Source organism: Rhinoderma darwinii, chromosome 6 (assembly GCF_050947455.1).
Source record: "Rhinoderma darwinii isolate aRhiDar2 chromosome 6, aRhiDar2.hap1, whole genome shotgun sequence".
In the NCBI taxonomy this organism is placed as follows: domain Eukaryota; kingdom Metazoa; phylum Chordata; class Amphibia; order Anura; family Rhinodermatidae; genus Rhinoderma; species Rhinoderma darwinii.
The window spans coordinates 121,297,125-121,311,758 of NC_134692.1; the positions used below are offsets into that span (position 1 = coordinate 121,297,125).

The window sequence follows — 14,634 nt, forward strand, 5'->3', positions numbered from 1 at the left end:
TGACACCTACCCGACTGAGGTTCTCTCACGACACCATCCAGCTGACAAATAGCTCAACTTTACTTTTCTCTTGTCCATCCAGCAGAGTTTACTTCTGTACCCGGCTTAAGTTCATGATTGTTGATTCCGGCTAACATCATAAAAGTACCTGGTCCAGTCACAAATCAGCTGCCTCTTTTATTTATCAATTTGAGCTGAACTAACAGTTTTTACAGGCAGCTGACAGCAAGCACAGCCTGACATCCAGCATGAATAAAAAGGTAAAGATAACATAGTTGCAGGCACCCCCTAGAGGCTTCACACACTATGCAATGGTCCCAGGTATCTAGGAAAAGAGGTAAGCAATACTCTACCTGACGGGGTGTCATGGGGCTTGTGGGTGGCTAAAATTGCATTTGGAAAATCTCATTCTGAGGGATTTAGATTGTATGCAAGTGAATGGTTTATATTCCTTTAATGTCAAAATATTGGAAACTAGTAAAAAAATAATTGTAAACCATATTTAAAAAATGTCATGCTCTTAAGATGATGGTACAATATGTTATCTACACAGGTTCTTGAACTGTTCCCAAACCCCTTTGTTGCACCTTGGAGATTTCCAGAATTTGGAATGTCTACTTTGAAAAGTCATTATCGCCTTCATAGTGTCTCCATGGCTGTCTTTGGCAGCCCCATAGAAATGAATGGTGCAGTGGCCGAGCAGGCGCACTAGCACTCAATTCCTAAGGGGCTCCCATGAACGGCATGGTAAGCCTGTTCTCGTGATTAGTGGGCGTCCCAACGGTCGGACCCCCACAGACAGATATTTATCACCTATCCTGTGGATAGGTGATAAATATTGATTATGCTAAAACCCCTTTAGGAGCATCACTATTCCTATCTCTTGTTCCATGTAGTGACCAGTCTGTGTTTTTTTGTTGATTTTCCTGCCTTGACTGGATGTTTTTGCTGTATCTGGACTGATAAGAGACCTCCATTGCTAATCTTCATGGCCTAACACCATCAATTTGTGTGACAGCCTACCAGACTATGCTTGCTCACTGGTGCTATGGACAACTTGTTGCTCGATATAATAGTTACAGTTTTGTTCTTTGATTCCCAGTGTGACCAGGTAATAACCCCCGATAGAAACCAACTTGCTCTGAAGTCCTGAGACCAGTGCGTACCTGCAAGCCTTAGGGCCTGTTCACATCATCGTTCGCTTTCCGTTCTGGGGCTCCGTCGGAGGTTTCCGTCAGGTGAACCCCGCAACGGAAAGTGTAAGCCTCTGTTCACATCTGCGTTGGGGTCCCGTTCTGACGTTCCGTCTGAGGTTTCCGTCAGAACGGGACCCTGAGCAGACACAAACTGACACCGGTGGAAACCAGATACATTGCATGGAGTGCAATGGTGATGGAGCCGGTGCCCCTGGTTTCCGTTTGTCTCTTTTGTGCACCGGATCAGTCGCTTTGCCGGAAGTAATAGTGTAGTCGACTACGCTATTGCTTCCGGCAAAACTATGGGTCCGATGCACAAAACAGACAAACGGAAACCATGGGCACCGGCTCCGTCACCATTGCAATCAATGGTGATGTAGACAGAAACCTCTGGTTTCCGTCGGTGTCAGTTGGTGTCTGCTCAAGGTCCCGTTCTGACGGAAAGCTCTGACGGAACGTCAGAACGGGACCCCAACGCAGATGTGAACAGAGCCAAACTGAAACCACAGCTTCCGTTTCAGTCACCATTGATATCAATGGTGACGGAAGCATTGCTAATGATTTCCGTTCGTTACCATTCCGGCAGGTTTCCGTTTTAACGACGGAATCAATAGAGGAGTCGACTCCGCTATTGATTCCGTCGTTAAAACGGAAACCTGCCGGAATGGTAACGAACGGAAACCATTAGCGATGTTTCCGTCACCATTGTTATCAATGGTGACTGAAACGGAAGCTGTGGTTTCAGTTTTCCTTTCCGTTGCGGGGTTCACCTGACGGAAACCTCAGACGGAACCCCGGAACGGAAAGCGAACGGTGATGTGTTAAATACTACTACCGGTCTCTTTCACTGATCACCGGAGGGAATCCTAAAATATTAGTCTCACCGAAGTGACTTAGTTCACATCAGTGCTCATAAAATATTGAAGTGCCACAGCCATTGTATGACAGATATTAATGTGCCTGACGGAACCTATTGACTTTAATGGGTTCCGTCAGAGCGTCCAAAGTTTTACCGGAAGAAAAGGCAGCATGCTGCACTATATTTTTGCCATTTTAACTGGATCTGCATCAGGTTCCTAAGTCCCTGATGCAGATGTGAACACCGCTTTAGTCCTGCAGAAGTTTAATACCAGTCCTCTACAGTCTCTTGAGCATGTGTAGGGTAGAGATAAGGTTGTTTGCAAAAGTGCTGGTGATATGTTGCTAATTTTCCATCCCATATACAGACTGCTAGGTGATGGCACACAAACATATTATTGTGCTGTAATACACCACCCAGAGACTGTTAGAGGTTTTGTCTATCGGATTCTTTGGACATCATATTACGGAGGTATGCAGTGCTATATGGAGGTAGCATACAGCGGCACATGGACTGTCTACAGCTTCAAAGTACAGAGCTGCAGGGACTACTTGCATGGATCGGTCATGTGCTTGAGGTCTAAAAGGGATTTCACACTAAGCAATGATGACTTCGATTAGGTAGTTTATCAAGTGTCTGATTGGTGAAGGTCAAACTGCTGGGACCCCCACAGATTGCCTAAAACAAAGGGGCCTCGGCCATGGGGGTGGTATTGTTTCAGGGAAGAAGTTCTAGGCAGAAGTGCGGTCCACTAATGATATGCCATCAATACTTATGGTGGGAAAACTCTTAAAAGTCTCTCTCCATGGTTGGTGCTCATCGAATCTCACTTACGGTACGGGACACGGGTGCATGTGTTTTTTGTATACAAGGTCTTTGGTTCTTATCTGAAGGCTATTGGAGTGCGGGCACCTATTTCTTGTATTAGAATGTACATTTAATAATATTGTTTGGATTCATCTGTATTGTGATTACGTGGTCTGCGTACCACGGACAGGCTAAGTGTGATCCTGCTTGACCACTTCTACATATGTATCTATTCTTACTGTATTTGGATTGATCGCTGTATACTGTTATCCTGATGTATGTGACAGTTGGACTCTGACTGTTTATTTTCAATAAAATGAGTTTAAAAAAAGAAAGTCTCTCTCCAATTTCGAGCTCCCACCTGATGCAACATCAGGCATGGATGGAGACGCTACTGCACAGTGGTGGTAAAGTTGCCATGGCAACCATATGACACCTAGAGAGTATCGTGCACAGGTCATTTCAATTAAAATAGGGCCCTGCCCGATAATCTCTGGGCGGTGTACAGTGGCCATAGCAACTGTACCGCCCACCCTGCAGTAGCATTTCTCCAAACATAATGTTGGATTGAATGGGAGATCGCAATTGGTGGGACAATTTAAGTTGATATTCAAAGCAGCGTACAACTCCAGTGTAGTCACCAACTGTCTACTATTAGGCAATAGCCGTTTATTATAATATAAGTGTGAAGGGCTCCTTAATGATTAATTACAATGGAAAACTCTACTTGCTGTTTATGTAATCCCAATGCCTAATTTTGTAGAAACAGCAATATATAGTTGATATTATTCATAACCTATAAATATATTGTACATTCGAGACATTATCAAGGATAACAACAACGTACAAACAAGACCATAAAATATACTTTATTAATATACAGATATATAAAACCATTCCTTGTAAAAAATAAAGAAACCTGAGGCATAGAACACGTTACTCACTTCCCCTCTAGTATTTAGTTATATTAAAGAGGACCTGTCACTAGGTCATATAAGTTGATCTGGTTTACTGACCTGAATAGCGCTGTCTCCCTGATTCCAGCAGTTTTTTCCTTTTTTTCCTGGACCCTCTCATTTCAGAGATATGGCCCAATGTTTTGTTGGCTCCCCTTATGCTAATTTGCTGTAGTTAGCCAACTGGGTGGAGCTAGCTTCCCTGCCTCTGATGCTAACCAATAAGCACAAGGCAGCTTGAGGGTAGTTCACACCCTGTAGGATAACTACAGCAAATCAGCATATAGGATTCAACACAACAGTGGGCCATATCTCTGGAATGGGGGGAGAGAGGGTCTTGGAAAAAAATGAAAAACAGCACTGGAATCACGGAGACAGCGCTATTCAGGTCAGTAAACCAATTAAACTTATATCACCTAGTAACACATCCTCTAAGTATTTTTCTTTTAATCATAATTAAATCAAACTGTATCAAAGTGCATCTGTCACCAAAATGCTCTTTTTCTATGTCTTAGGGGCAACCATTATAGAATCATATGATAAATACATTCTGCACTTTTATTTTCTACCAGTAACTTACACTATAGCTCTGCTGATTTTTATGTATGTATCTGTCACGTACTCTCTGCCTACGGCTCCCTCGGTCTCCAGAACATCGAGAGTGAGGGTATGTTCACACGGCAACGCAACATACGTCTGAAATTATGGCGCTGTTTTCAGGCGAAAACAGCTCCTGAATTTCAGTCATTTTTACAAGTACTCGCGTCTTTCGCGGCATCTTTTACGGACGTAATTGGAGCTGTTTTTCAATAGTCAATGAAAAACGGCTCCAATTACGTCCCAAGAAGTGTCCTGCACTTCTTTGACGCGGGCATAATTTTACGCGCCATCTATTGACAGCGACGCGTAAAATTACAGCTCGTCTGCACAGAACATCGTAAGACCCATTGCAAGCAATGGGCAGATGTTTGCCGACGTATTGGAGCCGTCTTTTCAGGCGTAATTCGAGGCGTAAAACGCCTCCATTACGTCTAAAAATAGGTCGTGTGCACTTGCTCAGGTGTCGCCCAGCCTGGCAGACTGAGGCAGTCTGCAGCCAATAGGAGCATCAGGCCAATCAAAGCCTGGCTGATGCTCCTGAGCTCCCGCCCTCTCCTTATTTTAGTTCAGCCTGGGATAGTTGGCCTTTGTCTGTAAATAGAGTTTCTTTGCCTGGTGCTTTCCCTTGTTTCAGACTCCCCTGAACGACTTGCTTTTTGACTTCTTGTGACCTGACCTCGGCTGGACTCCTGACTTTTCATTGCCTTCTGACTTTTGTTTTTCCGCACTCTCCCGGTTTGACCCTGCCTGCCTGACTCCGCCTTTTGAGCCCGGACTTGTCCGCGGCGCAATTGCCCTGCCTCTCCCTCCGTGTACTTCCCAGGTGACCCTTTGTTATTTCGTATTGTCTCTGTCTTATCTGTTTGTCAGTATAGGGAACGCCGCCCAGTTGTGCGCCGTCGTTTAGGTCGGGTCGTACAAGTCGGTAGGGACAGAGGTTTGGGAAGAACCGGGACCTCACTGTTTACTGTGTATTTGTTCATGACAGTATCTTAACAAAATATCTCCTGATCAATATTCATGAGGGGTTCCACTCTTGTGCAGCCCTAAAGCAGCTGATTGGTCGATCATGTCACCGGACATACTATGCTGAAACAGATTGGTCAGAGCCCTTACTGCAGCTCCAGCCTTCAGACTCATTCTAACACAAGCAAACCCTTCAGACTCATTCGATGAAAGATGACATAAAGAGGCACTAAAACAAAAGAGACATAATTTCACTGAATGTCCACAAGGGAATATATCATAAATTGATACAGATTACATCCCAAATTGGTGACAGATACACATTAATACATTATAGTCAACAATACTTTACAAAGTCAAAGAATCTACAATGCACACATTTTTGGGAAGCAGATTTGACTGACAAATGCACTCTGTTCACATCCGCGCTGTAGCTACCGCTTATAACAGAAGTCACACAACAAATATTAGCAGCACTCAATGGCCCCATTGTCTTATAATGGGCTCCTTGGTACCACCAAGGTGTCCATTATTTTGACTGGAAAAATAGCGATGCATGCAACGCTATTTTTGCAGTCAAGTTTGATAGAATCTGCGACGAGGCTCCGCAAGGAGCCTCCAACACAGATATTAATATAGCCAAAGTAAACGGTTCTTCTCTTTTCTATGTTGCCTGATTGGTTAATTGATTTTTCCTGCTGCGATCCCATTCCTTTTATCTGTTAAAAAAATAGTAAATAAAATGAGTCACTTTTCTGATCGCTGCTGCACAATTCTATTATTAGCATATCTAGAAATGTCTATTACATTATATATTCGGGTATTGTCTGTAAAGTACCCATAAAAAGGGTGTTCTTTATGACGTGTTAACTAGCACACAATTGAAATACCTTATATAGGTCATACAGGGTGATGAAACTAGAGTTACCTTTTACTAGCGGTTACAATTCTTTATTGACAAGTTATTAATTCCCTGCTCACTACTTTCATGTGATTTCCCACAGGCAATTGCCATACTGAATGGAAAAGTATATTTACTTTCAGATAAATTGTCACTTCTGGGAAATACAGCAAAAGTCTCTGAAAAACTAAGAGCAGTATTCTGTCTCTTGATACTGTGATACTGCGGCAAGGGAATGAAACGCCACTTGCTGGTCTGACTACAATATCCATGGGTATTGCGACTGTTGCACTGCATCACACATGAAGATCAATATAGCACAGATCTAAAATTATGTGCAAAAACTGGTACAACGTCAATGTATACCTCTAAACTACCGAAAAAATATCCAAACTGGAAAACGCACGTTTTTTTTTTTAAATTTAAAGAGGCTCTGTCACCAGATTTTGCAACCCCTATCTGCTATTGCAGCAGATAGGCGCTGCAATGTAGATTACAGTAACGTTTTATTTTTAAAAAACGAGCATTTTTGGCCAAGTTATGACCATTTTCGTATTTATGCAAATGAGGCTTGCAAAAGTACAACTGGGCGTGTTGAAAAGTAAAAGTACAACTGGGCGTGTATTATGTGCGTACATCGAGGCGTGTTTACTACTTTTACTAGCTGGGCGTTGTGTATAGAAGTATCATCCACTTCTCTTCAGAACGCCCAGCTTCTGGCAGTGCAGACACAGCCGTGTTCTCGAGAGATCACGCTGTGTCGTCACTCACAGGTCCTGCATCGTGTCAGATGAGCGAGGACACATCGGCACCAGAGGCTACAGATGATTCTGCAGCAGCATCGGCGTTTGCAGGTAAATCGATGTAGCGACTTACCTGCAAATGCTGATGCTGCTGCAGAATCAACTGTAGCCTCTGGTGCCGACACGATGCAGGACCTGTGAGTGACGTCACAGATCTGCACTGCCAGAAGCTGGGCGTTCTGAAGAGAAGTGGATGATACTTCTCATCAGAACGCCCAGCTAGTAAAAGAAGTAAACACGCCCCGATGTACGCACATAATACACGCCCAGTTGGACTTTTACTGTAAACACGCCCAGTTGTACTTTTGCAAGCCTCATTTGCATAAATACGAAAATGGTCATAACTTGGCCAAAAATGCTCGTTTTTTAAAAATAAAAACGTTCCTGTAATCTACATTGCAGCGCCTATCTGCTGCAATAGCAGATAGGGGTTGCAAAATCTGGTGACAGAGCCTCTTTAAATTAAACTCCACACCTGGCAAAAGGATAGATTACAACGCGACACATCAAATGATCACATTAAGGCCTCATTTACACGAGCGTGTGCGTTTTGCGCGCAAAAACCACGCTGCGTATTGCGCGCTTTGGCATTGCGTTTGCACTGCGTATACGCAGCGTTTTAAATGCGCGCACGTCCAGCGTTTGCAACGCGCGTAAAAAACGCAGATGTGATTAATGCGAGGCCAGCCTACAAATAGGCCTGCTGGCCCAACCCCTGCTTGCTGGGAAAAGCAGGTTTTGCACCTTAATTTCCGCCTCTGCTGAAACCCCAGTGTGTGTTTCTCCATTGAAGTTGTAATTGGCTTTGCACAGCACTTATGCCTTCTCAGTCGCTGGCACGTGTGCTTCTTGCCTGGATGATCTTGCGTCGTTTTGGGGAGCGTCGACCCATGCTGCAGCACCAGACGCGTGGAAGATGTCGCATTTGGGTTCATCCACTTGTGGCCCAACGTACGACGAAAGGCCATTTCCATACCCTGTATGAGGACTTACGACGGCATCCTGAAAAATTCGCAGATTCGCCCTGGTATCACCTACAAGAATACCAACATGAGACGCTGCATTTCGCCTGAGGAACGTCTGCTTGTGACCTTGAGGTATGTGTGCAGTTGCAATTACTTAGTCAATGACGCTGTCAGTTTTACCAGCCCCCCCCTAACATGTGTTGTGGCTTTCTTTTTCTTTCTCTTTGATTTCTAGCTTTCTGGCCACAGGCAATAGTTATCATTCGTTACATTTTGAATTTCTTTTGGGAGTGACCACCATTTCGTTCATTGTCACATCCACCTGTGTCGTGTTGTGGCAGAGGTTAAAGACCACGGTCATGCCTCAGCCCACGACAGAACAGTGGCTAAGAATTTCAGAGGGATTTCTTAGAGCAAGTGAATTTCCAAATTGCATTGGTGCCCTAGACAGCAAACACATTCGTGTGAAAAAGCCCCCACGCAGTGGCTCGCAATACTATAACTACAAGCTGTTTTTTTCTATGGTATTGTTGGCCTTGGCGGACACAAATTATTGTTTCAATATTGTTGACATCGGCTCGTATGGAAGCTCGGCAGATGCCCGTATATTCCGTTCATCAAGAATGGGGAAGCGACTCGTGAATAATCGACTGGCGGTGCCGGAACCTTCCATCCTCCCTGGCTCCAGAGGACCCCCAATCCCATATGTCATCGTGGCGGATGAGGGGTTTGCCCTGACAAGGCAAGTCATGCGGCCTTTTGCAAGAAGGGGCTTGGATGACCGTCGGCGCATGTTCAATCTCCGCCTAGGCCGAGCTCGTCGATGTGTGGAATGTGCCTTTGGCATTATTTCGAACAGGTGGCGTGTCTTTCTGACGACAATGCAATTGTCCATGCAGAATGTGACACGTGTTATACAAGCGTGTGTCGTTCTGCATAACTTCTGCCGCATTAATGATGCTACCTTTGATGCAGAATATATCCTAACACATGCAGCCACCAGCGACAATGCCCCGGTTATTCCTCCCGGCCGATCTCACATCCGGCCTTCGAGTGCGGGATACTTTGGCGGCATATTTCGAGTGCCCATCAGGAGCCGCACCGTGGGGGCGTGGTGACCTTTGAAGGGTTGTCTGTTTTTTGGAGGCTTCACTACACACGTCACAAGTGGCCAGTGTTTTTTTCAGTTTTTTGGGTTCGTGTTGGGTTAGGGACTCGCAAAATATGAGGACCCTTGATGCGGGTTGCGAGCTTACATCTGTCGGGGTTTGATCAGGACATTTGACATTTGGAAACATGCTTTCTGGAGATAGAATGATGGTCGGCCAAAAGTTAGGCGAGTCCAATTGCGAGTGTACTTAGTGTGCTTCGAGTCCCATGACAGCACCCAAACGTTCTCATCTGTTGCAAACAATGTCAAACCCCGATAGATGAACTAAAACCTCATAACACGTGTGCATGCATTGGGGGCAAAGGCCAGAAGTGTGTGAGGGTATAGACAAAAGAAATGTGGGGCAAACATTGTGTTGAGGGGTGTGAAATAAAAACAACACGCAATCGAAACAATGAACATCCATGTTTTTTATGTGTTCGTATTTCACACTACCGAAACATGGTGTGGACAGTAAGAACCAAAGACATTTTAATAAAAAGAACACCAACATGGTGTAACAAACATTATAGGACGAGTTGCCATCCCGTACAACAAATTGGCCGGCCAACTTTGAGGACACCAACACACTCACAGGTGTTGGTAGTGGTGGCCCGGGGAGGAATACGCAGGCATTTCAGCACCACTATCTGGACCTGGAGCTGCGGAGGATGTTCCTCGCCAGCATAGTGGTGCTGATGTCTGTGGTACGTTGGGGCAGGGAGGGGGGGAGCCATAGGGCGAATATAGGGGTGCGGCCGTGCCATCTGGGTGGCTTGATGGTAGGGTGGCGGCAATTGGGGCGTGGTGGCCGGCATGGCAAATCCGCGCCATTGCTCTATGGCCGTGAAGCAGTGGTTTGGATTGTGGGGGGGTGTGGAGGCGTCGATCAAGGTTATGATCGACGCTTGTAGCCGGGCCATGCGATCCATAGGGACCAGGCGGAGTAGGGGAACTATGCCGCGGGCAAAGAAGTCCTGGCCGTCCTCATCCGCGGCTCGCCTCAGAAATTCCAACACCCGGCTATCCACTTGGACACCGGCGGAGGGCTGTGGAGTTGTGGTACGCAGGGGGCGCTCAGCCGGAGAGGCGACGGCCCGTGCAGACTGGACAGGGGCGGGGTCCAGGGGTGTCGGCTCCGGGCTAAGGGGTAGGACATGGGCAGCAGGAGGTTGCGGCTGAGACTCGGCGATGTCCGTGTCCTCAGCTGTGTCCTCCAAATTGTCGGTGGTTCTAGAATGGGAAAACAGCGTTAGAACACAATATAGATCAATGCCCACAACAACACGATGGCAAACAAGACATGGGCGAACACACATTAGACACATGCAAAAGCACAATCTCTTACGTCCGCATCTCCATAATGTCCTTCAAGAACATCAATTGTTTCATCTAGATGTAGGGGCGCTTACGCGAGCCCCCATCTCCGCTGCGTCCCTTTTCCCCCATTTCTCCCCTAAATTGGTCACGGCTGCTTCGCCACCGTGTTTTTATATCTTGGACTGTTGGAGGAAAAACAAATATAACGCCATAACAACTCTGCCCTCTCACTAAATGAGGGGCCCTACCCTGCTAATGACATGGTACACGGTGATGCGCCTGCTACACAAAAGGTCATTGGTCAATTGCGCGGAAGACACATACAGGGCCACAGTTCTTCAATAGGGATGACATTGCATTGCAGAAAAAACCATGGTACTCACCCAACCGACTGCGGTCCAGGGTTCGGCCACTCTCCCATTCCTCTCCAAAAAGCTCCTTTGCAACCTCCTCCCAGGCGTCGTCCTTGACCGTGCGGTCGTGGTACGCCTCCGCGCGAGTGTCCCAAATAGCCCCATGGCCCTGGACCAGGCTGATGAGGCGCTCAACGTCAAGCCCACGCGGCATGGCAGCAGATCTCTGTGGAGTGTAGTTTCTCTGACACAGGCTTGCCCACTCGCAGAGAAAACGCAAGCACTTCCTGGTTTATGTTTGCTTTGTCCAGCTTTATAAACTCTTTTGCATGGACAGAACAAGTGATGCGTGAAATTCGCGCATACAACGCAGGAGCATCCGTGTGCCATGTGTGGTTTTCACGCACCCATTGACTTCAATTGGTGCGTGATGTGCGAGAAACGCCCGATTTTAGAACATGTCGTGAGTTTTACGCACTCGCGCTGCGCAAAAAACACGGACTGTCTGCACTGTCCCATAGAGTAATATAGATGCGTACGTCACGCGTGAAAAGCAGGCGCGTATATTACGCTCGTGTAAATGAGGCCTAAGGGTAAGTTCACACGTAGCGTAAATACTGCAGATTTTCCGCAACAGCCTTTGGATATGTTCACACAGCGTGGATACGTTGCGTAAAAGCACACAGCAGGGAATTCCGGCTGAAAAAAAATCACTCCAAATTGCGGTGCAGTTTTTGGCAGGAATGTCTGCTGTGGAAAACTGCATGTATGAAAGAAACAAAAACACATAGTTGCCCTCGGACGTCCTGCAGACCGGCCTCCTGGGATGAAGTTTCATCCCATTTGACCGCTGCAGCCTGTCATTGATGAAACGTCAACCCAGAAAGCCGGCCTGGATGAAAAAACCCAGAATTCTTGGGAAGTATAAGATTATTTTTTTTCTGAGTTGCGTTCTTTTGCGCCGGAATTGCAGCTTTTCCGCTGCAAAAAAATGCATCATCTGCTATTTCTGGCGGATTTTAACTCCCATTGAATTTAATTGGGAAAACTTGCAATGAAGAAGCGATTACGCAAATACAATTGACATGCTGCGGAATAAAAACCACATCGCAGATCAATTTCTGATCGATTTTTCCGCAGCGTGTGGATGAGATCATCCAGTTTGCTGCTAATGTTTTATGCTGCAGATTCTATGCAACTAAACCGGTTGTGGAAAATCCGCAGTAGTTACGCTACATGTGAATTTACCCTAAGGATGGAGCTACACATGCAGTTTTCGTGGCACAGGAGTGGATACAAAAAAAAAACAATGTATAAAAGGAAAAGACTGATATGTCTCCTCTCTTTTATATCCACTCCAGTGCTTCACAAAAAAAAAACTGCATCAAAATCTGCAACAAATCTGCTATATTTTTGCTGTAGAATATCAGCAAAACCCGCTTGTGTTTACATATAGTTTTTTCAGGTTTGCTGCGTTACCGTAATGGTGTAGCTCCAACTTTAAACGACCACCCTGTGGGAATATACCCGAAGTCATCTGATGACATCGTCACTATATAATGAACATACTAATCTTCTCGATGAATTAGAATATCATCAAAAAGTTAAATTATTTCAGTAATTCAATTCAAAACCTGAAACTCCTATTATATAGATTCATTACACACAAAGTGATCTATTTCCACCATTTTTTTATTTAAATGTTGATGATTATGGTAACCGTTAATGAAAACCCAAATATTTAGTCTCTCATATAATAATCAAATTTTCTGAGCCCAATTTCAAAAATGATTTTTAATACCGAAATTTTGGCCTACTGCAAAGTATGTCCAGTATATGCCCTCAATACTTGGTCAGGGCTCCTTTTGCATGAATTACTGCATCAATGCGGCGTGGCATGGAGGCGATCAGCCTGTGGCACTGCTGAGGTGTTATGGAAGCCCAGGTTGCTTTGATAGCGGCCTTCAGCTCGTCTGCATTGTTGGGTCTGGTGTCTCTCATCTTCCTCTTGACAATACCACATAGGTCAGGCGAGTTTGCAGGCCAATCAAGCGCAGTGATTTTGTGGTGATTAAACCAGGTATTGATACTTTTGGCAGTGTGGACAGGTGCCAAGTCCTGCTGGAAAATGAAATCTGCATCTCCATAAAGCTTGTCGGCAGAGGGAAGCATGATGTGCTCGATTTCCTGGTAGACGCTGCGCTGACTCTGGACTTGATATAACACAGGGCAACCTGAGCTTCCATAACACCTCAGCAGTGCCACAGGCTGATCGCCTCCATTCCGCATTGATGCAGTCAATCTACAGTGTAGTGTAAATGCTGCAGTCGTTTTACAATCTAGCGTAAATGCTGCAGTCACTCTACAGTCTAGTGTAAACCCTCAGGTTGTGTCAGTTCTTCAAAAGAGTAATGCTGATTTACAGTACACACACACACACACACACACACACACGGAAGCCAGTCCATTTGTAGTGTAAACAAATGTCAGTCTGTACACAGTCTAGTGTAAAAGCTTTTTATTAAAATTTTTAACTCAGCAGCTAAAAACAAACAAACATTTGGTTCCTAAATTTTTAGACTTAGGAGCCAAAGGCGCCCAAAATTTTTTTTACACCTGGAGCCCTGTTATTGTAACCACATACTCAGAGCCAGTCTGGACAATTCTTCATCTGCTAAAGGGGCAGGATCCCCTCTACTTTTGTATCAAAAATACTTTGCTAAAATTAATAAAATCACCTGTAAAATGATAAATTACTAATTTGTCCTCTTCTGCCAAGCTATTAAGCAGTATTCTAGTGGTATCTGTGGAAGGTGGATGACAAATTGTCACTAATTTCACACCAAAAATTCACAACAATTTGGATTTCACTCTTTGCAATTCGACTTCATGGAAAAAAATGGTGGAAAAATTATGCTGCATCTGAACATACCCTAGACCTGCCTAATTATCTATTGATATATCCCAATATTGCTGCGTAAGTAGGCGGATACAAAAAAAATGTTTTTATGGAATATTTACTTAATAGTAAGTGATCGGGGTGCAATCAGAACACAAGTATAGCTTCCATATATAAAATGCACTATAATATCCAATACAATTGTAATTAGCGTATATGATTTACTGTGAAATAGGTCACCTTGGGTCAAAACACTTTAGTTACCTTTTGATATAGGTCTAACTCCTCACCTCATTGACAAATATTCACTTATATCTCTTATTTGATCTGGTTTCATGTGATTTCCCATAAGCAGTGAGCATACTGCATGGGTAAGTGGAAGTTTATACAAATGTATTCCCTGTCATGGGATAAAGACGAAAGAAAAGCTAAACTGGTTTGATTTTTTCTCTTAACCAGATGTGAAATTCCCAATAAAATACACGTGCCACGTGGTATCAAGTAGTTCACTTTCTAAACTCTGTATTAGACAAACTGATCATTTTAAATCCTTGGATTTTTGTTTTCCATGCAGATTTGGAATTATATCAAATTGAAATCAAGAGAATTATCTCCCTAGTAACATTGACGGCCAAAAAACCCAAAATAGTCTATACCATCTTATAATGCGTTTTTGAATACGCTTTCGTTTTTTACTACACACATATATATATATATATATATATATATATATATATATATATAAAATCTGTAAATTGAGAAATTGATGAATTGCATGTTTGATAAACAAGATATTTATACACTTTTGGATTACATTTCTAGGGCTTTTTCTTTGTGCTCAGGAAGGGGAGGAGGGGGC

The 14,634-nt window shown here is 44.4% G+C and overlaps 1 protein-coding gene and 1 long non-coding RNA gene across 8 annotated transcripts in view; one reads left to right on the forward strand and one right to left on the reverse strand.

Moving 5' to 3' along the window:
* LOC142655731 (uncharacterized) overlaps positions 1 to 14,634 on the forward strand; it is a 188,257-nt gene that overhangs the window by 69,323 nt on the left and 104,300 nt on the right. The window lies entirely within an intron of this gene.
* VWA3A (von Willebrand factor A domain containing 3A) overlaps positions 3,973 to 14,634 on the reverse strand; it is a 96,980-nt gene continuing 86,318 nt past the window's right edge. The window contains exons 34-35 of one of the 4 annotated variants that reach the window (XM_075830223.1): positions 10,552 to 10,705; positions 10,352 to 10,436 (exon numbers count right to left, since the gene is read on the reverse strand). In XM_075830223.1, the coding sequence (XP_075686338.1) occupies positions 10,596 to 10,705 (110 nt within the window). In that variant the 3' untranslated portion in view covers positions 10,352 to 10,436; positions 10,552 to 10,595. Of the gene's footprint in view, positions 6,104 to 9,672; positions 10,437 to 10,551; positions 10,706 to 13,508; positions 13,681 to 14,634 lie in introns of those variants that run through there. The other 3 variants (XM_075830225.1, XM_075830222.1, XM_075830224.1) reach the window with 3 other exon arrangements.